Raw genomic sequence first — 27,406 nt, 5'->3', positions numbered from 1 at the left:
ATATTCGGACATTATATTGTAGTTCATGAAATGCATTGTATGTGATTTAGGTATGGGAATAAGATTTACATATAGAAGACCTAAATCACAAGTTTTTTGTAAACTCATAAACTCTAGTTCATAGTCAGTATTGAAATTAGGCATTACATCTGTAAAGACTATAATGTATTAATTAAGATGATTTGTCTTAATCATGGAAATTGAGATTTCTAATTGACAAGTTGGTGTGTCTTTTTTTTTTTTTTTTTTTTTTTTAGAGTAAACAGCAGCAGGTTGGTGTGTCTTAAGTATGTAAGATACATTGAATTAGACCGTTATGAGATTTATTATTTTACTAACTACTTCACCGGAATAATAAATCTTACAACTTCTATTTTCATAAACTCTCATTCCTAAGAGGATTGTGAACCTAAACATAAATTGTTAATTGCTTTGATGTATGTGGGGTTGAGATCTTACATAGTCAAAACCTTAGTAAATTAGGCAATTACATATAGTGTTGTGGGAACACACATTCTCAAGACGGAATTCGTATTCTCTTTCTACATACATGAAACATCCACTTGCAATAAGTATAATGAGAATTAGTTATTCTAGGTGTTTGGCCTAACCACTTTAGTAAAAGAGTTACTAAAGTTTATACTTAATGAAATTAGATTTCAATATAAAAATAACTAAAAGATTAAACTATGGACTCAAGAAATAAAATGTAGTGATTTACAAAGTAATAGTATTTTTTATGACTTTGTTTCACTATGATTGTTTTTTTGGGGCCAGTTGCTAATATATATATATATATATATATATATAATTGAGTCCTAGGATTTAATTTAATTAATAAAACCTAGAGTGTAATTATATTATTATAGTGGAATTAATAGAATTAATGATAATTTTGAACTTGTTAAGAGTTGACAAGAGGCCCAAAGCCCATTGAAATTAGAGTTATATTTATCCCCTTAGTCACAATTGAGGCAAGAGAAGGGTGATAGTATTCATATTTATAACCAAGATAACCATTATAAATTCAAACATTCTAGTAAAAATGAAAGCTGCAAAATATAAATCCATAGAAGCAGCTTCTCCATTATTAATAGTTCCCCTAAAACTTTAACATTGGCATTATTCAAAACTGTAGCTACTTCTATTGGCACACCAGAAAGAGCCAGACATACTATCACATTAGATAAAGAACAAGAGCATTCAAGAGAGCCATGAGTAAGCCAAGGCTTTCTCCTCGGTGAGCTCCTCTGCTGTCAAGTCCAACTTCTTCCTTGAGAGCTCATCAATTGAAAGTCCTGAGCAATAGAAAATAATTATTAATAATAAAAAAATGAGAATCACCAAGAGAATCATAAACTGAAGACAAACAATGTAAAGAATCTGAACTTTAAAAAACTTGCTTTTGATATCAAAGCCATAAATCATGACCAAAAAATAAAAATTCCCAAACATCAATCAGATTTTCGAAAATTTTAATTTTTGCTGACCATATCAAGTTTGCACTCTCAGTAATAGAAATATTTCGATGGAGGATTTCCCTTGCGTAAACGAATGATACAATTTGACCATTTAACACATGATTTTAAGAAAATTTAAGAACTATAAGCTATAACTCTAAGCCAAGAAAGCATTCTGCGCCTCTCAAAAAAAAGAGTCTGTCATTATAAATGCAATTCTTTGTTTTGGAACTTATAATGTGACAAATTTTAGGTCAACTTATCTTTAACGTTTTGAAACTTCATTTCTTTTCTAGTTACAGTTGTACTTTTACATTACCTAACTTATTAATTGTTAAGCAAAATAAACCAATGAAATATAAGTTATTTCAAGCACAGAAGGAATTTTTTCCAATAGTGCCACAGGCGAATCTAAATTCAAGGTGACAGAGATGCAATTTTTTGTCTTGTTTTGTTTTGTTTTGTTTTGGTAGTATGAACAAGAAGTATCATTGTAGAAAAGTTTTTCAAGTTAGTACTTATAGAGATACAATGACAGACAAGTAAGCCAAAACATCACATAAAGAGATATCATCGTCTTCTGTATATGCTGTCCCATTTCTTTCATGACTTCAAGCAAAGATACAATTTATCAGTCAAGCTAGAAAAAATGGAAAGTAGTATAGAAAGTGGAAAGCTCTTCAAAACTGTCCACTGCCTTTAACCCTTAGAAGTCGTTAATGAAATTTACTAATCATTTCTAGGTCCTTCAAGACCTTATACCCTAGAGTAACACAAAAGCAGAATGTTAATGTGTAGTTGTGGGCTTTAGGTCCACCTTGTTTGCTTGTATAACAAATATACTTGTACTACATACTTTGCCTCCTATATATAAAGGCACTCATGTATACTTTATTCTCTAAGAAATACAATACATTCATTTAGTATTTCTAACATGGTATCAAAGTCACTACTCTAATCCTTTGGTGTGTCGCTTTTAAGCAGTCTTGTCTTCTTGGGTATCATCCACTGTAGCCGTTGTTGTCAGCAGCACCACTGCCTCCACCGCGACTACAGTACATGAAAGACCACCGCCTTGTCGCCACCATCGCTTCCGCTTCTCCGATTAGACCACAAATTGCACCATCAGAAAGTACTCTCTCTGATCTGCTCGCTTGTGAAAAATCGTCTTCATCGAACCTCTCACGCGCCACTACAAGTCTCGGCGGTACGATTATGTGCCTCCACACGCCGCCACGCGCTAGAACACCATCTGCTAACATCATCGATTACGTCATCTACGCCACGTCAGCCCTAGTGACATCATCACTGCCACGTCAGCATCCAGTTAGCTGCTTACGTCAGCATTAGTCAACTACTTGCATCATCTTGATGACGTCATCATCATTGACCTTGTTGATCGTTGACTTTGACCGTTGACTTTTTGTAATCTAGGTGCTCCTTACCTAGTTTTTTTTACTTAAATTTCATCTTTACAATCCATTTTTTCGCATATTTTGCTTCTAAATGAAGAATAAGGACAAGTTTTTTATTGCAATAATCGTCGCTGACAATCCAATAAACAAGTTTGCAATTTTTGTAAACGTCTTGGCCATAATATTGAGACTTGCTATCAACGCAACAAATCAGCTGTTTCCATTTATGCTGCTACTGTTGCTAATACTAAGAATATCCAACCAATGGCTCCTGTCTTCGTAAAGTCCAAGTCTTTTGGATCCACTATCACCATTTCCACAGTTGACCTTCAAAACATCATTGCCAATACCATTCATATGGTTGGTAATGTATCTTATTCCTCTTCTCTCTCAATTTCATCCGGTATGTCTCCTTTCTCTTGGCTTATGGATTCTGCTTGTTGCAACCACATGACACTTCACTCATCCTTATTTTCTCAACTAGAATCTGCACCATACCCTCTTAATATTTGCACTGCTAATGGTTCCATAATGTTTGGTCATAACATAGGTTTTATCTCGACTTCCAACCTCTCGATTCCTAGGATCTTTAATGTTCCTAACCTTTCTTACAATTTATTTTATATGAGACAATTAGCTGAGTTGGACTATCGCATAATTACCTTTGATTATTCTGGATGTATTGTGCAGGATTCGAGGACATGACAGAAGCTTGGGACCGGTCCCAGAGTTAGGCGTATGTTTCCCGTGGACAACCTTCGTCTTCCACCTGTTACTTCTGTTTCTGTTGCTGCTGCAGCTATTGTTGTTTCTTCTATTCCTTCCCTTACACTTTGGCATGCCTGACTTGGTCACACATCTTTCTCTTGGGTACAACACCTGGCTTCTAAAGGTTTGTTAGGTTCAGTGTCCACAGAAAATTTTGATTGTGTTTTATGTCAGTTAGGAAAACAACCACTTTTGCCTTTCAATACTAGTGAATCAATGTTTACTGATATCTTTGACCTAATTCATTTTGATGTCTAGGGCCTTCCTCTGTCTCTAGTATTAGTGGATCTCGATATTTTGTTGTTTTTGTTGATGATTACTCCCGCTATAGCTAGATTTTTTATATAAAACATCTTTCTGAATTATTGCAAGTATATTCTAATTTTGCAAAAATGGTTGAAACTCAGTTTTCCAGACGAATCAAAATTTTTCAATCTGATAATGCTCTTGAATACACTCAATATGCTTTCTAAGCTATTTTGCATTCCTATGGCACTATTCATCAACTAACTTGTCCAGGTACCTCTTAGCAAAATGGTAGAGCCGAATAAAAATTTCGTCATATTCTTGACACTGTTCGTGCTTTCCTTCTCTTTGCCAAAGTTCTTGCTCTTTTTTGGGGCGAAGCTGCTCTTCATGCCGTTCATGCTATTAATCGCATTCTCAGTCCTATCATTCAAAATCAAACTCCATATGAGCACCTCTTTGGGTCACCTCTAGACTATCACCACCTTCACTCCTTTGGTTTTGCCTGTTTCGTTCTTTTTCAGCCACATGAGCATAACAAACTTGAGCATCGATCTATACTTTATTGTTTTTTTGGCTATGGCAAAACTCAAAAGGGGTTTCGGTGTTATGATCCTGTCTCCCATCATCTTTGTATCTCTCGCAATGTTGTCTTTTGGGAACATCACTCCTTTGTTGAGCTCTCTCACTTCCGTGCCTCCTTATCTACCTCCTTTGTCTTAGATATTTTTCTAGATGAGCCACATATTCCTTCTATTGTTGCTCCTGATCCTCCTATAGACTTCTCTGTCCAACCACTAGATATTTTTGATGTCTCTCCTAGATCACCCTCTAATGAACAGGTGGAAGATGAACAGGTCGAAGACGAGCCACCCAACCCTGAGCTTGGGTCCCCTGCTTCTGTTCCGCCTGAAGATTCACAAGACATCCCACCTCGTCACTCAACTCAGGTAAGATCCATTCCTGCACATTTACTTGACTATCATTGTTACACTGCCCTTGCTATATTGCATAAGCCTCACACCTATCGTGAGGCCTTTATTGACCCTTTATAGTAGATTGCAATGAAAGAGGAACTTAATGCATTATCTAAAAACCATACTTGGGATTTGGTGACTATCCCCCCTGGGAAATCTATGGTTAGTTGTAAGTGGATCTACAAGATCAAGACTCACTCTGATAGGTCCATTGAGCGATATAAAACTCGTCTTGTTGCAAAGGGTTTTACACAAGAGTATGGGATTGATTATGAAGAGACTTTTACTCCGGTTGCTCGAATCTCATCTGTTCGTGTCAATGCCTTCCTTAATGGGAATTTAAGTGAAGAAGTTTATATGCAACCTCTTTCTGGTCTCTCTATTGAACCGAACAAGGTTTGTCACATTCAACGTGCACTTTATGGCCTTAAACAAGCTCCACGAGCTTGGTTTACCAATTTTAGCTCTACTATTTCTCTCTTGGGTTACATTGCCAATCATTATGATTTTGTCTTATTTCTTCGTCGCACTAACAAAGGCACTATTTTGCTTCTCCTATGTGTGGATGATATAATCATAACTGGTGATGACTTCAATGGCATTCAAGAACTCAAGGATTTTCTTAGTCAACAATTTGAGATAAAAGATCTTGGACATCTCAGCTACTTCTTGGATCTTGAAATCACTCATTCTATAGATGGTCTTTATATTACTTAGGCCAAGTATGCTTTTGAACTTTTGTCTCGAGTTAGACTTACTGATAGCAAGACTGTTGACACTTCAGTTGAACTTAATACGCATCTAACTCCCTCTGGGGGGGGGGGGGAACCATTGTTTAATCCCTCTCTTTACAGACAATTGGTTGGCAGCCTAGTTTATCTCACTGTCACTCGTCTAGACATTTTTTATGTTGTTCACCAGGTGAGCCAGTATCTGTCTACTCCACAATCGACTCGCTATGCTATTGTTCTATGCATTCTTCAAAACTTGAAGGGCACTCTCTTCCATGACATTTTCTACTCTGCTCAGTCTTCCCTTGTTCTCCGTGCATTCTCTGATACTGATTGTGCAGGAGATCCCACCGATCATAGGTCCACCACAGGTTATTTCTTTCTTCTTGGTTCTTCTCTGATTTCTTGGCGAAACAAGAAACAAACCCTTGTGGCTCACTCCAGTACTAAAGCAGAATATCATACCCTTGTTGATACCACATTTGAGCTCATTTAGCTACGATGGCTTCTTAAGGACTTATGTGTGCCAACATCCTCTGCTACTCCTCTTTATTGTGACAACCAGAGTACTATTCATATTACTCACAATAATGTCTTCCATGAACAGACTAAACACATCTAGACCGATTGTCATTTTATCCGTTATCATCTTGTTCATGGTGCTCTCAAGCTATTCTCAATCTCCTCTAAAGATCAACTTGCAGATATCTTCACCAAGTTACATCCTAAGGGACACCTTCGTGCTTTGGTTGACAACCCTCAAGTTGGTCTCACATCCATCTTGAGTTTAAGGGGGGGCTGTTAACGTGTAATAGGGTTGTGGGCTTTAGGTCCACCTTGTTTGCTTGTATAGCACACATATTTGTACAACACACTCTGCCTCTTATATATAAAGGCACTCATGTATACTTTATTCTCTAAGAAATACAATACATTCATTCAGTATTTCTAACACAGAACTTGAGTTATTCCTCAATAGGTATATTCATATTTGGTTTCACCGTTTTGTTAGGACTAGTGCCCTAAAATTTAATTGTACGATATTATCTATTAATTAAATAATAAAAGTTTTTTTTTCTTAAGATTACTTTAGCACTAATATTTGGACATTATATTGTAATCTATGAAATGCATTGTATGTGATTTAGGTATGGGAATAAGATTTAAATATGAAGATCTAAATCACAAGCTTTTTGTAAAATCTTAAACCCTAGTTCATAGTCAGTATTGAAATTGAGCATTTCATTTGTAAAGACTATAACGTATTAATTTAGATGATTTGTCTTAATCATAGTAGTTGAGATTTCTAATTGACATGTTGGTGTGTCTTAAGTATGTAGCATACATTAAATTGGACCGATATGTGATTTATTATTCCAAAAACTACTTCACTAGAATAATAAATCTTTTGACTGCTATATTCATAAACTCTCATTTCTCTAAGGCTTGTGAACCTAAACATAAATTATTGATTGTTTTGATGTATGCAGGGTTGAGATCTTACATAGTCAAAACCTTAGTAAGTTAGGCAATCACATGCAATGTTGTGGGAACACACATATATTCTCAATATAGAATTCATATTCTCTTTCTACATATATGAAACATCAACTTGAGATAAGTATAATGAGAATTAGTTATTCTAAGTGTTTGGCCTAATCACTTTAGTAACTCTTTTACTAAAGTTACTAAAGTTTATAAAGAGTTAATACTTAATGATATTAGATTTCATTAAACTTAGTAAAAGAGTTACTAAAGTTTATAGTTAATGAAATTAGATTTCATGAATATAAAAATAATTTAAAAAATTAAACTATGGACTCAAGGAATAAAAAATAGTGATTTACAAAGTGTTGAGGACTCTTTTTTTGCCCCACATGGCATTACTTCATTGGCAACCCATGCCACATCAATATATTATTGAATTTTGGGTAAATCTCATTTAAAGCTCAAAATAAGCTCATATCTTATCCAACTACATGGATTAGGCTCACATGGCCCACAAGATCCTTACTTCAAGAGGCAGATTCATGGTCCAGATTTCCTCTTCATCAATTGGGATCATAACCCATGACATCAACAACATTAACATATGGATCGGGCTCAAGCAATGAATCAAAGCTCACAACCCATTTTACCTTTCTCATTTTCATGGAAAGCGGCTTCTCCAACAAAAGCCCATATTTACACAAAATGACAACAGAACCCAAGGTACGTCATCTCATATTCGGCTTATGATCCAAGCTCATATGTCTCTTTGGGAAAATTTTGGGAGTTGTGGTTTGGAGGGCCAAGAGGTATGCTCAATAAAGCTTTAGCGGTTTAAAGCTGATAAAAGAAACATGTTGCTTGGAGTGTCTTCTCCAACTCCTTGAACTCTGACAAGTCAGTGTGTAGCAAGTAACATATGGTAAGCCTCTCTTGTCACATAAACACTTAAAATGATAAAACTTTACGTTGCTCTTTGACTAAAACTTAATGCTCGTCATATAACAAATATCCAATATCTCTAGCCATCTAAATGCTAACCAAATAATTATTCATTCAATCTCCAGCAGTTGCTATACGAATTTAGAAAGCTAATTATATTATTCTACATAAATTATATTACTATTTTCAGCTAAAATCCAACTCAAACACATGGCTAAATCTGATTGGCTATCTTTAATCTCCAAATATATAAAATATTCATGATATCTTTAATACTCAGCTACCATCCGCCATAATCAAACCAAATATTCCCTTGCCAAAGCAGGGCATTAAATGCTCTTTTTGCTCACCAAGATTAAGTCACAACACAATGGGACATTGACTAGATCTCTAAAACTTTATTAACTATCAATCAATCATTCTATTATTTACTAAAATGCATTGTAATAGAATCTTGAACCAAAAATATAAATACCCAAAAGAGGAAACCTTTCCAGCAGAATACTAGTAGTGTATTCAACACTTGATACCTGGTTGAAAGTGACATCCCCAGCCATTTAATGCTCAAATCCCAGCAGCTAGCTACTATACCTAAAATAGCAAGATACCCTTAAAAGAGATCTTATCATTTTTAGCCAAATCCATGAAATAAATGCTGAATATTCTCTCCAGCAGCCTAACATCATTCTAGCCAATCTCATCTACTTCAACCCCAAGCAATAGTTGTCTTATGATAGCTTTTTCAGACAACTGTGACAGTTTTTTCAAAACAGCCTTAATATTACAGAATTTCCTTATTTGGCTAAAAACCAAAAGCAACCAAAGAAAATATATTTTTCTTGCTAAAATCCTTTCCTTTTTTGCTGGTCTTTCCTCTAGATGATATTACCCAAAACAGCAAAAACCCTTTAAAGCTGAACGTACCATTTTCGGCTAAATCTTAGGATGTATTTTCTGAAGATTTATTACTGATTGTGACAGATTTTGGCTGAGATTCTTTACTAAATACTCCTTTAAACTCAACTATAAAAGAGCCCCTCATCAACACACCAAAGCACACCAATGGAGAAGAACAACTCTCTCACAAACTTCTCTATTTTCCCTCTCCCTCTAATTATCTTCTTAAGCTCTTAATGAGGTTATGAGCTTATGAGTTCTTAGCTTCCAAATTAGAAACTAAGCTCTTCAGCCCTTAGCCCACAACTGCCCCTCATATCGCTACTCATAAGCCTTTATCCATCCTCCAGTAGAAAATCTCAGCAACATTGCTAAACAAACTACAACACCATTACTCTTCTTATGCTCATTCTCTCACTCTTCATATTCAGAAAATGCATCTATCTTGCTACCCATTGTTGATGGCCATTTCAGAAGCCCAAGTGGAAGGGAGAAGCCTAGCAATATAGACAGAAAGGAGTTGGCAAATGGATAGAAAACCCATTAAGCCCAAGCGGTAAAAATAATAGATCATAGGCCCATGAGATAAACAAATGGGTCTTGAAGAGGTAAATGGGCTTAAAGGATCCCAGAAAGAGAGAAAAAGCAAATCATGGGTAGTATATGATGTGGAAAAGTGAGAATGGGCCGCGGCAGGCCCAAAGTAATGAAAGCAAAGAAAGTAAGGGATCGATGGCAAGCCCATGAACCCCGAGGATGAAAAATAATGTAATTGGGCCGGGGAAGCCCAAATAATTCAGTAAAAACCCATGGTAATGCGAAGTTAGGAAAAGTGCCAAGGAAGCCCAAGGAAAGCAAACGGGCCCAAGACGCCCAAGGGAAACAAATGGGACACAAGAGCCCGCTAGTAATGTAACACAAGAACCAATGGTTTTATTGGGCCATTAGGGGAAAATAAACGACAGGCCCAAAGGGACCCAGCCAGATTGAAACAAAATAACTTCGCAGCAGGAATGATAGAGTGGTATGGCAGGAGATAGTAGCAGGAAGAAGGGTGGGCTGAGGAAAAAGCAAAGCCCACCATCAAGTAAGGCCCAGCCCCGACTAGGGTAAGCCATAAAAGAAAGGGAAACCAGAAAATGCTTAAGAACGGACGACAGACTGTGCAGACCAACCACGGCAGGCGCATGATTTTGGACATACAGGGAAAAGAAGCACGCGCAAGGCCCAGACCTCACCAACCTGTACCCAGCCAATACAGGACACGGTGAGGTCATGGGTCAGAGGTAAAATGGCATGGTTTGGTGGTGGGGAGAGGGGAAAACCTATTTTGAGGTTCCTGCTAGGGCTCTTTTGGGGGAAGTGTCCTGCTAGGATGACATGAGAGATAGGTGCATGCCATGAGAGATAGGGAGAGAGAAGGCACCCACATCGTAGCAGGAAAGGATGCCACGGCAGATAAACAGACAAAATAGCTTTCTTTTGTCTGGCGATAGGGAGTGGCACACAATCGGATCAGTGATGGTTGGCAGGTACACCCAGACCAGACAAAGGTGATTAAGGGCTAGAATAGTAAAATCCAGTCACGGCAGGCACTATAAAGAGGCCCTTGCCGTGTATAGGAACAACAACACAACAACAACAGTAAGCACAACAATATTTGAAAACTTGAAAACCAGGAAATAAAAACAAGGATTAAGAAAAGAGAAAAAGATAAGAAAAAAGGGAATATTAGAAAGGAAGGAGAGAAAAAAGATAGAGAGTGAGAACAGTAGGCATGCACCAATAGGTTGATTCCCTCTCTCCCTCTCAAAATCCTGCTATCTATCAGAAACAAAAGGTGTTCTTGGGTGCTAACCATTCAGGTCCACTTTCCTTAAAGTGATTAATTTCTATGGTAGGATCTCCCAAAGAGATTATTCACTTTGAGAAGGGGTGTTCTTCCCTCTCTGGTTTCGGTCTTGCGGATCAAACTTGATCTAATTTATTTACTCTCTCAATCAGCTCACATATCACCCACTTGTTCCCTTTCACTTTTCTTGTAAAATGATTGTTGTTAAAACTATAGTTATCTTTTTTTTTTTTTCTTAAATAAGGTTTATCTGTTCACCTTTTTAAAGATCTCAAAGTATTTGATTTTATTATCGTTATCATGTCTGCCTGCTGCAACTCACTTGAAACAGCTCTGCCCATCGTAAACATGTTCCTGACAGAGGAGGCATAGTTTGTGCACAAGCTGGACCAAGTTGAGTTCCAATTGGACCAGTCTCAACTCCCATACCCAGAACACTCGGGCCCCATACCGCAGGAGGTAGCCCAGCCCACTTTAACCAAAAAAGGCCCACTACACCCATATCCTTTAAGCACCTTTCCCTCTCTACTTCTCTTACAAAACCTCTTCTCTTACAAAATCTTTCCTCTTGGAAAGCAACACAAGTCATCACTATAACTTCTCCAACAACTATAACCTCATATATTTACCATCTTTAATCTCCATATCTCTCATACTTCCATGTATCTTACAAATTACAAATACTACATCTCACAAAACATCTATATCTTTTACCATCTCCATACTTCTCAAGAGATATCAAACACTCATACTAAAAGTCCTTCTCATGGAAGGCATAAACTTCTAATACTAAAACCCTTCTCGTAGAAGGCAAAACCTTTTTTACAAAAGCCCTTCCCATGGAATGCAATACTATTCATAGCTTCACAATAACTAAAAGAGCATTATCAAGGGGAAATTCATTTAAATGCATGATAAAGGGGATAAACTTAACCAGCCTCCACACATAGCTGGACATATTCTCTTTCCCTCCAGTTGCACCCATTTTTCCCCTTCAATCTTGAAATTATCATGGCAAATTGCCTCTCCACTGCTGGAGTCATTCTGCTAGAATACCATCAACTGATTGACGCTTTACAGTTGTAGCTACAAATCATACAAAGATAAGTCACTGCGTTTCCATATCTCTAAATCTACATTATGGAATACATGATTATTTCACCTTTAAATACATATTACTTTATTTCAACTACTACTACAACTATTAATCAAAGCTATTATATCAAATACATATTATTTATTTATTCAACCATTATCATGATTCTTCAACTTTGGGCTTTACCCATGTTGTAGGCCTAAAAATACGCTGGAAGTCATTGGACTACTTGGCCCAATGTCGAGTTCTGGACACAACTCCCCATACAAATCCGAGTTTGGCAAGGTTACCCCTTCAGTGGACAACACATGGCTGCGCACTAAAAAACGGCCCCCAAACACAAATTAATAGTATTTATGGTTGTTTTCGTCGGGTCAAATGCTAATATATATAATAAAGTCTTAGGATTTAATTTAATTAATAAAACCTAAAGTGTAATTATATTATTACAGTGGAATTAATAGAATTAATGGTAATTTTGAACTTGTTAAAAGTTGACAAGAGGCCCAAAGCCCATTAAAGTTAGAATTTTATTTATCTTCCTTGTTAAAAAGAAGAAAAAAAAATGCTACTTTAGTTTTTAAGTAAGTTTTGAATAGAGAAAAGTTCTCTCTAGTTTTGGAGACAACCATACGTTCTAAAAACAAAGAAGAAGAAAAGTACTCCTTCAAGGGTTATTGACAAGGAAGATAGTCCACAATCTCGAGTTCTTGTGGACTTGAGGTGAAGATCAGAGTGTTCTCAAGATCAAACATTCTTTTTTGTTTTGTTCTTGTGTTTCATTGGATCAATGTATGTATTCTATAAACAATATTCTAAGATTCAAAGATTACATGTTTTCTCGTATGATAGAAGTAGATCTTTTTTGTCTTCTATTGTATATGTTTTGTATGTGATACAAATGAGTTTTTCAGCATGTTTTAGGTTTTCAATTTTGAAAATTAAAGTCTCAAACTTATGAAACTGTTTCAATTTGAAGCCCTTGTTCATCTTCATTATTCATTTGCATTGAAACCGTTGATGGAACTTTGTGTTTCACCTAAGTAACCAATTTTGATTTTTTAACAGTTATTTTTCTTACTGTAAGCGAAATATTTTCTCTTTAAACGAAACCTTCTCTGTACCTACCTTCGCTATTCAATGGATGTGTCAAGTTGATTTGTAAAATCCTCAAAGTGAAACACAAAGGTCAATCAATGATTTTTCACTTTTATCTATTTTGTTACTGGCCAAAATAAGGAAAAATAATAATAATACTAATGGAAATGCTAGAAGCTTCAAATGAAATGGTTTCATAAGTTTGGTACTTTAACTAATAAAATTAAAAATTTGAGGCCTAATTTAAAATAAGGATTTTTTTTATTAAAATGTAATTTTCCTTAAATGGAATCATCATTGTGGGGGCAGAGAATTCGCGGCCTAGGCCCACTCTACATTAGGGCCCAGGGCCCAAGCCAAGGAGAGCCATTGCCGAGGACGACCTCATGCTCGGCACCTCACGAAATGCCTGAAGAAAGGGGCAAACTGAGTGTAGGGGCAGGGCAAGGGAAAAAGCTGCCAACATCATAATACAAAACCCTGTATCTGACAAGTCCATACTCTAAACCATACCCTTTAACTTTCCCAACGACCCCAAACCACTCTAGGTATGGGTTGACAGGACAGGTCTGCACCCCAGAAAAGTGAATCTTACACGTGGACTCTAAAGGGGGAAACAAACACTAGTATAAAAGGAAAAACCCCCCAGAAGAAAAAGGGACTCCCTCCCCCGGTGAAAGGGAGAAAGGGAAGGATATAAGGCTCCTCGAACAACGTCCGAGGACTTAAGTCCTATAACCCGTACTAATGGAGGGCTTAGCTAGTCAAGCCAAGCCCACCCATATAAGAACTTCCATAGACGCCACGATTAAACCGTCCACCTGTGCCCAAGGTCATGCCTTTCAAGCCCACTCTCTACAAATCATATTGTTGGGACCCTTTGCATACGAGCCCAACGTCATTCTTGGGCCATTAAATAAATCGTGTCCCTACAATTGGCGCCGTCTGTGGGGATGGCTTGCGCGTTGGCTCAGGCGGCGGCGGAGTTGAGCCTTTGTCAAGCAAAGGTCTGCGAGGGTGCCTTCATTTCCAGCGACATGTTGTTGTTGTTCCAACATAAGTTTCCACTAGGAGCTATGCCTGGCAGTGCCAAGGGCACGGGCAATTCTAGGGGCTTCCAACATCAAGCTAACCCCTCCCCACCTGGGTCAAGGGGCTAACCTTTGGAAATTAAATCAATAAATAAGTAAAAAATACAAGTTTTGAACAGAACCAAGGCCTTGTATGGTCCTCGGACTCAAGCCTCTGGGGAAGCCAACTACTTAGAAGAAAACTACAAGTTTTGGACAGAACCAAGGCTTTGTATGGTCCTCGGACTCAAGCCTCTGGGGAAACCAACTACTTAGACGAAAACTACAAGTTTTGGACAGAACCAAGGCCTTGTATGGTTCTCGGACTCAAGCCTCTGGAGAAACCAACTACTTAGAAGAAAAACTATAAGTATTGGACAGAACCAAGGCCTTGTATGGTCCTCGGACTCAAGCCTCTGGAGAAACCAACTACTTAGAAGAAAACTACAAGTTTTGGACAGAACCAAGGCCTTGTATGGTCCTCGGACTCAAGCCTCTGGGGAAACCAACTACTTAGATGAAAACTACAAGTATTGGACAGAACCAAGGCCTTGTATGGTCCTCGGATTCAAGCCTCTGGGGAAACCAACTACCTAGAAAAAAAAACTACAAGTTTTGGACAGAACCAAAGCCTTGTATGGTCCTCGGACTCAAGCCTCTGGGGAAATCAACTACTTAGAAGAAAAACTACAAGTATTGGACAGAACCAAGGCCTTATATGGTTCTCGGACTCAAGCCTCTGGGGAAACCAACTACTTAGAAGAAAACTACAAGTTTTGGACAGAACCAAGGCCTTGTATGGTCCTCGGACTCAAGTCTCTGGGGAAACCAACTACTTAGAAGAAAACTACAAGTTTTGGACAGAACCAAGGCCTTGTATGGTCCTCGGACTCAAGCCTCTGGGGAAACCAACTACTTAGACGAAAACTACAAGTTTTGGACAGAACCAAGGCCTTGTATGGTCCTCGAACTCAAGCCTCTAGGGAAACCAACTACTTAGAAGAAAAACTACAAGTATTGAACAGATCCAAGGCCTTGTATGGTCCTCGAACTCAAGCCTCTGGGGAAACCAACTACTTAGAAGAAAAACTACAAGTATTGGACAGAACCAAGGCCTTGTATGGTCCTCGGACTCAAGCCTCTGGGGAAACCAACTACCTAGAAAAAAAAACTACAAGTTTTGGACAGAACCAAGGCCTTGTATGGTCCTCGGACTCAAGCCTCTGGGGAAACCAACTACTTAGAAGAAAAACTACAAGTATTGGACAGAACCAAGGCCTTGTATGGTCCTCGGACTCAAGCCTCTGGGGAAACCAACTACTTAGAAGAAAACTACAAGTTTTGGACAGAACCAAGGCCTTGTATGGTCCTCGGACTCAAGCCTCTGGGGAAACCAACTACTTAGAAAAGACAATACGGGGTTTGGACACAACGTGGACGTTAGATGGCCCTTAGAATCTACCCCGAGAAAGAGTTCCCCATTTGATAGTTGGGCTAATCCCAGGACTGCATGGATTCCCCAGCCTACCCTCGGATTCTCAGTACCAAGGGAATTGGTGCAACTGCAATATAGGGCCATACGTTGTCAAAACACAGTTAAAGTCCCTCGCTGCTTGGCTACCCTCTCAGATGAATTATTTAGAGTTTATTGTTCTCGGACGGTCACCTTGCATGCATTACGGAGTATTCAGCTGTTATCTCGGGTTTCCTACTCTAAGTATCATCGAAGGAGAACACACATGTAGCACACCCATTCACAAAATAATTGTTGCAGAAAGGAAAAATATTTAAAAAGAAATAAATTCATCTTTTATTAAGACAAAGGGACAGTACAGCGTACAATGAAAGAGTTTAAATAAGCTCATACTGAAACTAACTACACAAGCGAAAAGAAAAGATACAAGGGAATGAAGAAAAAAGCCGAAGAAGAGGTGCAGAGAAGAGATGTGCTGCCGCTTCAAAATTTCGTCTAAAGGAGCCATTCCTCAATACTTTTACATGCCTATAACTCAGGCAGCCAAAGAGCCCAACTCGGGGCTTGCACCGTTGAAGAAAAGGCGCAGAGAGCCCGACTTCGGGCTAGCGCAGCTGAAGAAAAGGTGCAGGGAACCCAACTTGAGGCGAGCACCGTTGAAGAAAAGGTGCAGGCAGCCGGAAGTTGATGGGCCTCCACGTAACCACGCCTGCGATATAGCAGACAGCCTGACTTCGGGCTAGCGCAGCTGAAGAAAAGGTTCAGGGAACCCAACTTGAGGCCAGCACCGTTGAAGAAAAGGTGCAGGCAGCCGGAAGTTGATGGGCCTCCACGTAACCACGCCTGCGATATAGCAGACAGCGCTGATGGCGGAAAGCTTTACTTCTGACGCACCAAGAATCTGGTGCGACCAGTACCTGCTTCGGATTTTGACTAAAAGAAGGAGAAATACCATTTCCCCCTTTGTCAAGACGGAAGATTTTCTTGAATCTGTGCCTCCCTTGCCCAGACCACGCTACCTTGAGTCTCGGAAGGACCCGGCGCCTCTGTGGCGGATGGAGTTCCTTTACTCCTGTCCGTGTCTCAAACATATTGCACAAAGGGCGGATAGCACTGAAGACGAAAACTGTGATTATAGCTGAAGGGTTATGATTTTGAAGAGAATCGAGGGGTTTGTGTGTAAGGAAAATAACCTCTTATCCTACTTATATAAGAGGTAAGGTGGGGGCATTCAATTCATGCAGCTTTCCAAGGAATGCTACGAACAAGGTAGAGTTGGCTCAATTTCCAATGCCATTCGCAACCGTAGGATCTGAAGATCCTCGTGAAGGCGCGCCTTGAGTATTGAAGCGTCAAAGGACTCCACGTGAGTAGGTAAAGGAATACCTCTAATATGGCACGTCTCCCATGTAAATAGAAAAACACAAATCTTAGTAGAGTACAGAATCTGAACAAGCTATGATGTAAGCCCAACATTACCAAAACCCTCCTCCTCGACTAAAAGTCGGGCAGCATGATTTTGAGGGGCTATTGTGGGGGCAGAGAATTCGCGGCCCAAGCCCACTCTACATTAGGGCCTAGGGCCCAAGCCAAGGAGAGCCATTGCCGAGGACGACCTCATGCTCGGCACCTCACGAAATGCCTGAAGAAAGGGGTAAACTGAGTGTAGGGGCAAGGCAAGGGAAAAAGCTGCCAACATCATAATACAAAACCCTGTATCTGACAAGTCCATACTCTAAACCATACCCTTTAACTTTCCCAACGACCCCAAACCACTCTAGGTATGGGTTGACAGGACAGGTCTGCATCCCAGAAAAGTGAAACTTACACGTGGACTCTAAAGGGGGAAACAAACACTAGTATAAAAGGAAAACCCCCCTAGAAGAAAAAGGGACTCCCTCCCCCGGTGAAAGGGAGAAAGGGAAGGATATAAGGCTCCTCGGATAACGTCCAAGGACTTAAGTCCTACAATCCGTACTAATGGAGGGCTTAGCTAGTCAAGCCAAGCCCGCCCATATAAGAACTTCCATAGACGCTACGATTAACCGTCCACCTGTGCTCAAGGTCATGTCTTTCAAGCCCACTCTCTACAAATCATATTGTTGGGGCCCTTTGCATACGAGCCCAACGTCATTCTTGGGCCGTTAAATAAATCGTGTCCCTACAATCATTATTGCTAAAGTGTTTTTAAAAAGTATTTCGTTGTAGGCCATTATGTTGTACACTAATCTTTCCCCTCACTATCGACCTAAGTCTTTTTTTCTTCTTGACCTGACTCAGGTGTGTTTAGAAGTCACACCGACTCACCGCAATTGGCCATTACATCCCATCGTGCTTCATATTCAATGCCTTCTCCTTAGGGCCCGTTTGGATTGAGGGAAGAAGGAGAGAGAGCAGAGGGAAGTAAAGTAGAGTTGGCTCAAAATAAGCTAATTTTTTACCAAATTTACTTTACTCTACTCTACTCTACTCCCTTTTTCCCTCCCCCTCAATCCAAACGGACCATTAAACTTCACACAGAAATTTGTGAAAAGTCATTTTTCCCCTCCTCAAACCCAATCATTAAATTCACCTAATTAATTTACCACGATCTATTACGTATATTAATCTTTTGGGGTGAAATTGATTGAGCTAGCTTGAACAGGAATCTGGATGGTTTGTTGCGTAATGCGTCCTTATTATGCCATGATACCTAAAAGCTTGGGTTCTGATGGTTTCACCAACTCGGCAACTCCTCTTTACATTTTGCTATGGCCAAGTTGATTTGTATTGCAAACTCGTAGCTAGTAAGAGTATCCATGTCCGCTTAGTCAAAATTCTAGACAAATTTTAACATAAAGAAGTTAACTTTTTTTTTTCCAACACACCTTTTATAAAATAATAATAATAATAATTTGATAGTTACAATTTTCGTTAAAAAGAGAACTTAAACTGAAGACATCTTCGTTAAAAACAACATGGAATAGTTGCAAAGCTCTCAGGACTAAGGATGTGTTTAGTTCGTTGTGATGTATTTTTAATGTAATACACATTACGATGATATGACATTAAAATTTTTATTTTATTTTATTTTTTCTAACATAACCATAATCTAAATTACAAAATATATTACATTACCTTAATCACATCATCTTCCTAAACAATGTAACGTTATATTCTTGAACTGAAATACCAAACACCCCTCAATGTCTGCTAATTTTTAAATATACCACACACTCAACTCTTTATTTCTTTTTTCCATTTTATTAAAATATTATTATTCTTAATTTAAATCCATTTTATTAAAATATTTCTTTTTTCCAACACACCTTTTATAAAATAATAATAATAATAATAATTTGATGGTTACAATTTTCGTTAAAAAGAGAACTTAAACTGAAGACGTTTTCGTTCAAAACAACATGGAATAGTTGCAAAGCTCTCACGACTCAGGAGGTGTTTAGTTCGTTGTGATGTATTCTTAATGTAATACACATTACGATGATATGATATTAAAATTTTTATTTTATTTTATTTTTTTTTAACATAACCATAATCTAAAATTACAAAATATATCACATCACCTTAATCACATAATCTTTCTAAACAATATAACGTTATATTCTTGTATTGAAATACCAAACACCCCTCACTGTCTGCTAATTTTTAAATATACCACACACTCAACTCTTTATTTCTTTTTTCCATTTTATTAAAATATTATTATTCTTAATTTAAATCTATATCAGTTTCTCTCTTTACATACCGCAACCCACGTCCAGTTTTTTATACCTTTGCCGCACTTCACACAGCCAACCTTTTGCTTTCGCCGCCACCCACACCAAACCCAAAAGGACGAAACTCCAAAATAGAACCTGAACCCAAACTCTAACTGCTCTTGGAGTTTTGGTAGGTTAATTAAGACAGTGATCTAGACTTACCAGCGCAACCTCAAGTATTTCAAGTTCGGGTTGAAGAAAGAGATAACGGTAATATAAGAAGCAACGTTGCGAGCCATCAGGGACGTCCAAGCTCACTGACGCCAGTGCGTACATTGCTCAAGTTGGTTGGCCAAGCCATTGATGGCATTGCCAATTGAGAGAGAGAGCTCAAGGACTAAGGGAAAACAAGCATTAAAATATTTTATTTTCCCAATTGCAATGTTTCTATTTTTAGATAATTACAACCATAACAATAACAAATTTTGAGATTAGCTATGAATTCTCAACATATTGATTAGGGTCACCTGCATGTATATGGAACACCCAAACAAATATCTGTATTGGATCCATTCATAATAGAGTGACTAAATTGTATGATTGCTGTTAAGTTACTGCAATCCTTATCATTTTCTTGAACTTTGGACTAATTATGAAGTAGTCATTTTTAGATAATTACTCTAAATGGGCTTTAGCATATTTTAACTTGATATTCTAATATGGGCCATTTTTTGGGCTTAGCATATTTTAACTAAAATAGCATTTTGTCTAAAGGGATGTGAATGCTCTTACAAACTATAATTAATGTAGTACAATACAACCTACGAACAGCTGTAACCTGCAAATGCTTGTTAAGGATTATTAGAATATGTGCACAAATCCCTCAAAGGTAATTGAGGGAAAATCATTGTCTCCATGAGATAATTAAAACAACAAAAACAAAGTTTTAGTGCCAAAATTTTGAGATTAGTTATGAATTTTTAACATATTAATTAGGGTCATCTGCATGTATAGGGGATGCCCAAGGAGTATCTTTATTGAATTCATTCATAATAGAGTGACTAAATTTTATGATTGCTGACAACTACTGCAATTCTCATCTTTTTCTTGGGCTTGGGACCAATTATGAATGTGTTAATTTTTAGATAATTACTCTAATTGGACTTGCATATTTTAGCTTGATATTCCAATGTAGACCATTTTTTGGGCTTTGCATATTTTAACTGAAATAACATTTTGCTTAAATAGATGTAAATGCTCTTACAAATTATAATTGATGTGGTGCGGTACAAACCTACGTTTAAGGATTATTAAACTTCCAAATAAGGATATGGAATAAGTATTCCCTCTTCTATTTTATTTTTTCCTATTAAACTTCCAGTTAGGGAAATTGACTAAATATTCTTTAAAAAATCATCCTTTTTCATTTCATTCAATTGCATTCCTTTCCCCCTCCCAGACCGAACGAAAGGGTTTGCAAACTGAAATAACTATTCAGTCTATTGACTCTCCTCTCCCCGTACTGTTTTCTTTGTCCACTATATCATTTAAGGTTCTCTTAGAAAGTCAAGACATAACCCTTATAACTTATCAAATTTTTTTTTTGAGAAACCTTATAACTTATCATTTATTTGAATCCGTTTGCATTATTTAAGCCTAAATTAAGAATGATACTTTAGAAACTAATAATTTACTTTGAAGAGATTGAACTAAATAATGTTCCTAGAGAAGTTAGATTATTAAAGTTAAACAAATAAAATGGCAGCGTTTAAAAAAAAAAAAAATGCAGTTTCAACCCAAACAAGTAACGAGGGAAATGGTTTTAGTGTTGAAGGCTTGAAGCATCAAAGATTAACTTTCTACCAACGAAATCTTGCACACGATCAAAAAGGTCCGCTAAAAGATAGCTGGCTTTTAGCTTCTGAGCATCTGGATTAAGTTTTTCTTTCGTAATTATATGTACAAAGTTTGTAAAAAAAACTACCATTAAAGATGCCCCTAGTATTGTACCAACATCTGCTAAAACTAAAAACGTACAAAACAGTGAAACACTAGAAAGGTAAAAGATGAAATTCATTTGTTAATCAAGGATAATGGAACCTGGTATTTAAACAGTCACCATGAAATCACAATTGAGGCAAGAGAAGGGGGAGGGGGGCAAAACATACAAAAGCCCTACATGTTCTACATTAACAATCTCTTCAACTTCATCCAATTATGCAGGTGATAGTATTCATATTTATAACCAAGATAACCATTATGAATTCAAACATTCTTGTAAAAATGAAAGCTGCAAAATATAAATCCATAGAAGCAGCTTCTCCATCATTAACAGTTCCCCTAAATCTTTAACAATGGCATTATTCAAAACTGTAGCTACTTCTATTGACACACCAGAAAGAGCCAGACATACTATCACATTAGATAAAGAACAAGAGCATTCAAGAGAGGCATGAATAAGCCAAGGCTTTTTCCTCGGTGAGCTCCTCTGCTGTCAAGTCCAACTTCTTCCTTGAGAGCTCATCAATTGAAAGTCCTGAGCAATAGAAAATAATTAGTAATAATAAATAAATGAGAATCACCAAGAGAATCATAAACTGAAGACAAACAATGTAAAGAATCTGAACTTTAAAAAACTTGAATATCAAAGCCATAAATCATAACCACAAAAAAAAAAAAAACTCAAACATCAATCAGATTTTTCTGTCTGTCATTCAAACACAACAACAATGAAGCTGGAAGAATTCAAAGGTATAAAAAAGCAACATAAAAGTAAGATCCAAGAGTGTTAGTGAATAGTCTTTCTTTTAGAAGGCAGCAGCCTTGATGAGCATATGTGCAAAGCCAATAAAGCTCTCGGCACAGTGTCACATGAAATTCTCGATAAAAAGAGCCCACCCACCCCCAGCAGGCTCTCCCTCAATCTCTCTCTAGACACACACATATGAAATTGATTTAACCCAGCTATTTCATCCCTCCAACCATTAAGGTCAAAGCTTAAAGCCTAAATGCACAGTTGGGATTCCGCTGATTTAGAGCCTACGCCCATGCCTATGCCAAAGGCTAAGCAAGGCAAGAAGATTTGAACTGGAAAGGGAATCAGATTTAAGTTATCCAGAGAAAAGAGTGGCAATCCGTTTTATTTTTTACATGTAAGATATGAGTGACAACCAATAAAAAGAATGGCAAAGTGTAAGTGGGGAGAAAGACAAAAACCAATTATTGATTAATATTACAAGTGTTTGCTGGAAATTACCTTGAACTATCTTCCACTCTCCATTGCGACAAGTGACAGGGAATGAATAAATGAGTCCAGCTGGTACATTGTATGAACCATCAGAGTATACCCCCATGGAAACCCAAGTGCCCTGAATTTGCAAATAAAGTGATCAATCAGCATGAAAGAAACTTCTGCACAGTATATGAATCAAAGAATAGACAGAAAGATACCAACCTCTGGGGTTCCAAGGACCCAATCACGTATGTGGTCACAAGCAGAGCTGGCAGCAGACAATGCACTAGATAGCTTTCTAGCTTTGATGATTGCAGCACCACGTTGTTGGACAGTGGCTATGAATTCTCCATGCAACCTTTAAGTAAAGAAACTTATGTGAATACTTCAATGTACTCAAACCAAACAGAATTATCAAAATAAGTAGTAGTCCATTTTCATACCAAGCATCATCAGCAACAAGCTCACGGACCGGCTTCTCTCCTGATGGTGTTTTCACAGTTGCATGGTTAACATCAGGGTACTGGGTCGATGAATGATTTCCCCAGATAATAGCATTCTTGACATCAGAAACCTGGACATTCAGTCTCTCAGAAATCTGGCCCAAAGCTCTGTTATGATCCAGTCTTGTCAAACAAGTAATGTTTTTCTCAGGGATAGATGGTGCGAACTCCTTCAAGATCAATGCATTGGTGTTTGCGGGGTTGGCAACAACCAAAACCTGCAAAGGTAGCAGAAGAAATCTAAGCATACGTTCAGGAAGCACATCCAGTCTGACTTTACAGGAGAACATGCCTTTTCTTTTTCATGTATGGACATCACATGGACATGAATTCATCTGGATGATTTTACTCAGAACTTCAAACTAATTTGTTTGGTAAACACAAAATCCATAAGGGGCTGCCCTAGTTTTTCAAAGCACTTTAGATGTCAAATATGTTACAAGTACTGGATTGATTCAAGAATACCATTCAAGAAAAAGTGGCAAAGAAAACTAACACATGATATGGTTCCAACTTTTAGCTATCATACATGCTGCAAGAGGATATTTGATTTCAGGATAAGGTGGACTCAACCCTATGGGGCATCAAAATAACCCCCCCAAAAAAAAATCCTAAATAACTTAATTCACCTTGCAGTTTGCAGCTGCATGCTGTTCAAGGGCAGAAGCCTGAGACTTATAAATCGAAACATTTTTAGACATCACGTCTTTCCTTTCCATGCCTTCTTTCCTTGGGAACCCACCAACCATGATTGCAATGTTGACCCCAGTGCAACCCTCAACAACATCAGTTGTAGCAACAACACCTGTCAAAATTCATCCCATCAGACCTCATAATTTAACAAATTAAAAAGGCTGAGTCTGTATTGATGCTTTAACACAAGTCATTCATATTTGACATATTAAAAAGCCTACACATACCTTTAAGAAGGGGGAATGCGGCATCCACCAACTCCATTTTCACCCCATTCAATGCCTCTGCAGCAGGTGGGATATCGAGCATGTGCAGAATCACAGGCTGGTCAGGACCCAACATCACTCCCCTAGCAATCATGGGCACAAGAGCATATCCGATTTGTCCTGCAAACAAATCCAACAATAAATCCTCAATACATCGCTCAAAAACTAAACTAAAGACAAAATATTGCACAGTAGATAAGAAAATGTTAACTATATTAGATCAGGAATGAGCAGAATCACAGGGTGGTCAGGACCCATTTGCTTAACTATAGCTATCCACCCTAAACTATTGAGCATTTTCAATGTGCATGCTAAACATCCTAAACTACAAAATTCTACCATCAACTCCCCAATTTGAGATGAACTTTCGACATCTGTCCTACCATCCAAATCAACGTCTAAATTAATAGATTAAGGGTGCGTTTAGATACCGCTTATTTTGCTGAAAACTGAAAACAATTGAAAAATAAATTCTGGATACTGGTCACACTAAAAAAACACTGTTCATATGCCTTGATCACTGTTCTTGGAATTTGAACAGTGCACCAGGAGCTGGTCCCCCCCCCCCCAAAAAAAAAAAAGGCTGAAACGCAAAACACAGGTCTGTTAGAGTCCGTTTAGATATCACTTATTTTACTGAAAACTAAAAATACTGTAGCAAAATAATTTTTAAATGTGTAAATAATGCTATGGGACCTATTTTTAATGAAAAAAGAGATTTGTGAGTTCCGTGAAAAGTGCACGGGACCCACTAGTGTGACACCACAGCCACAAAATGCTCAAAAAAAAAAAAAACAAAAAAAGGGAATCGGACAGAAGCGTTCCTTTTCATCCGTATCCAAACCCAGCTTAAGACGCAATCCAAACGCTCACTAACAATCAGCTTCCATTCTGAACTATAAGAACACTTACCAAGTGCACCATAAACTATGAAAATTTTACAATCAACAACCTAATTCAAGATTAATTAACCCACTAATCGATTATGTTACAAATCAATCTCACATTAGAGTGTAGTTTAGGTCTCACATTGCAAAATTTCCATAGTTTAGAGTGGATAATTATAATGAACACTATTTTCTTTACCTAAACATTAAAGAGGGCACTGATTACATAACACAGATTTCGCTTTGTATGCTATGGCCAAATTCAAACACTCCGTGTGAACATGGGAGAGTTGACTCATGTCAGTCAGCCAGCAAAGCATAGAGTATTCTCATAACACAATCTTAGATCCATTTCATTTATCTTCTAAACTTTTCGGGCAATAAACTAAAACATAGATCTTAGAATTCAGATCACAAATAATATTACACCAACTTCTAACTCTGTCTTTTACAATCGGTAAATAACAATAACGCAGATACAAAAAACTCAATCGCAAGCACCAGATCTGTTTAATTCTTTTTCTATTATAACCAAAAATTAAAAATTTACGCAATTTTCTTCGAACTAATTAGGCTTATCGTAGATCGTCATGTACCAGATCTACACCAGTCTCCAAACAGACTAAAAGCAATAGAAAGTGAAAAAGAAATTTAAATACTAGTCTAACAAGTCTCAGATCGAATCGAAAAATTTCAGTGAAGAAAATTGAGAGTGATGGATCTGATTATGGATTTGATACGGTACCTGCAGCTCCAGTAACGAGAACGCGAACTGGTTCTTTCCCCATTTTCGATCGAGATCAAAGGAACTGCAAAAAAATTGAATCGGTTTGAAAAATTGGAGAGTGAAGCAGTGAAGTAGTAGCTATTGGGAGAAAAGAAGAGATGAGGCTCGAATATTTATTGGGCCGGAAACGTAGTTGTCAAGTTGCCTAGGGAAATGTGCAAAGGGTGATTGATAAAGATAATATTCTAAAATTAATACAAATTTTGTCAAAATTGTATGTTTGGCCCTTATATTTTGGTTTTGGTTTTCAAATTTTTATGGTTCTTAAATTTTTAAAATTTTTTTTCATTTTGGTGCTTATTATATTTTTACTAATAAAAAATACTTACGTGATTATTAGATAAGAAGAAAAAATTATTTGGTACTCTCGGAGTATCATAAATGTATATTTCTTCCTCTCACATGAATGGTGAATCCCACCATGAATTTAATTAGTGGACCCATCATTCATGTGAGAGGAAGAAATACGCATTTATGATACTTCGGAATATATAATAATTTTCCAAATAGTAATAACTAAAATAACAATAACTTTAAAAATATAAGGTTTTAAATGAAATTTGTGAAAACTTAATAGCTAAATTAAAATTAAGTCAAAATATAGGGACAAAAAAAAAAGTATAAGTGTCACAAATTTTTTAAAAAAATTATTAATGAATTTAAAAAGCAAAATAAATGAATTTCATAATAATAATTTTTTTTTTTTAATAATTGGTGAAGGGTTAACAAACAAGGCTCAACGAAAAATGCAGAATGAGGTGGAAGGACGACGTCGTTTTTTAGTTTTGGGAAGCAGATTTTAATAAAGGGGTTGGGTAAAGTGCGAGTGCAGCGTGATGTGTAGGAGGAATATGCTATTTAGATGCGCACTATGCTATGAGTGGTGAGTATTAACTTTCCACGGGCGTCATATGATATATGATATAAATATGAATTAGTCAGCAACTGATAACACAGGTTGTCCTACGCATTTCAAGCTTGAACAACCGTTGGGTGCTCAACCAAGAAGTCAAATGATGAGTTAGTCAAAAAGTTTACTTGCAATACTTACCCAAGAAATAACGGGTTATACTTGGGCATTACAGCTTTACACATCCATTTATGACCTCTCCTCTTTTTACTAGCAATAGTTTAGTTCTTTCATGGAGCTCAGACTCATTGGCCTCTCATCACAGTTATGCCAAAATTTTGTAAAAAGTAAGAACCTTCGAGATAAAATAAAATAACTAAGATATAATTAAATTATACTTGGGCAATACAGCTTTACACATCCATTTATTGGTGAAAATAGTCAAATACCACGTTTTGGCAAAATTTATGACAAACTAATACTCCCTCCGTCCCATTTTGTTTGTTCTGTTTGAAAAGTCAAACTTTTTAAGGGAACATCATTTATTGTCTTGTCTACCTTTTAAAAATGTATAAGTTTCCAAAACTACCCTTAAATAAATTTATCAAAAAATTGAATTAATAAATTAATAGGGGTATAATAGGAACATTAGTAAATTAGTGACTTTTATTTTTAGAAACAGGACAATATTTTGGGACATCCCAAAATGGAATAGAGGACAAACAAAGTGGGACGGAGGGAGTACCATTTTGAAAATATTTAGTAATGTACCACATTTTTAGTACTCGAGTTTCACAAAATCAAGTTCTAAATAATATTTAAGTTCAGTGAACTCGAATTCCTAGGTGAGTTGCAAGCGTGACACTGCTGAACTGAAATTTGTGTAATTAAAAAAGTAATATGATACTCGATATTACAAAAATCGAGTACTTCTTTATAGTACTCGAGCTTATCAAAGTCGAGTACTTTGGGTTTT

General features: G+C 37.2%; 1 protein-coding gene across 2 annotated transcripts; it reads right to left on the bottom strand.

The window, feature by feature from the left end:
• Positions 1 to 998: 998 nt before the first annotated feature.
• Positions 999 to 25,707, bottom strand: LOC126688635 (malate dehydrogenase, cytoplasmic). Of its 2 annotated transcripts, none has more exons than XM_050383401.1 (7): positions 25,539 to 25,707; positions 23,868 to 24,026; positions 23,577 to 23,752; positions 22,888 to 23,165; positions 22,667 to 22,802; positions 22,469 to 22,580; positions 999 to 1,298 (listed from the first exon to the last, which is right to left on the bottom strand). In XM_050383401.1, the coding sequence occupies exons 1-7, from the start codon at positions 25,579 to 25,581 to the stop codon at positions 1,204 to 1,206; spliced, it is 999 nt and encodes a 332-aa protein (XP_050239358.1). In that variant the 5' UTR covers positions 25,582 to 25,707; the 3' UTR covers positions 999 to 1,203. The 2 variants fall into 2 exon arrangements, with proteins under 2 accessions (XP_050239358.1, XP_050239357.1); XM_050383400.1 differs by lacking the exon at positions 999 to 1,298 and adding an exon at positions 21,419 to 21,748.
• Positions 25,708 to 27,406: the final 1,699 nt, after the last annotated feature.

This window comes from Quercus robur, chromosome 6 (genome assembly GCF_932294415.1).
Source record: "Quercus robur chromosome 6, dhQueRobu3.1, whole genome shotgun sequence".
Classification (NCBI taxonomy): Eukaryota; Viridiplantae; Streptophyta; class Magnoliopsida; order Fagales; family Fagaceae; genus Quercus; species Quercus robur.
This window is presented reverse-complemented; position numbering and strand designations above follow the sequence as displayed.

Excerpts from the sequence above, each read along its gene's own strand:
- LOC126688635 (XM_050383401.1), bottom strand. The coding sequence starts at position 25,581 with ATGGGGAAAGAACCAGTTCGCGTTCTCGTTACTGGAGCTGCAG. Across the intron at positions 22,803-22,887 it reads CTTGTTGCTGATGATGCTTG|GTTGCATGGAGAATTCATAG; the intron begins GTATGAAAATGG and ends CTTTACTTAAAG. Across the intron at positions 1,299-22,468 it reads AGAGTGGAAGATAGTTCAAG|GACTTTCAATTGATGAGCTC; the intron begins GTAATTTCCAGC and ends TCTATTGCTCAG.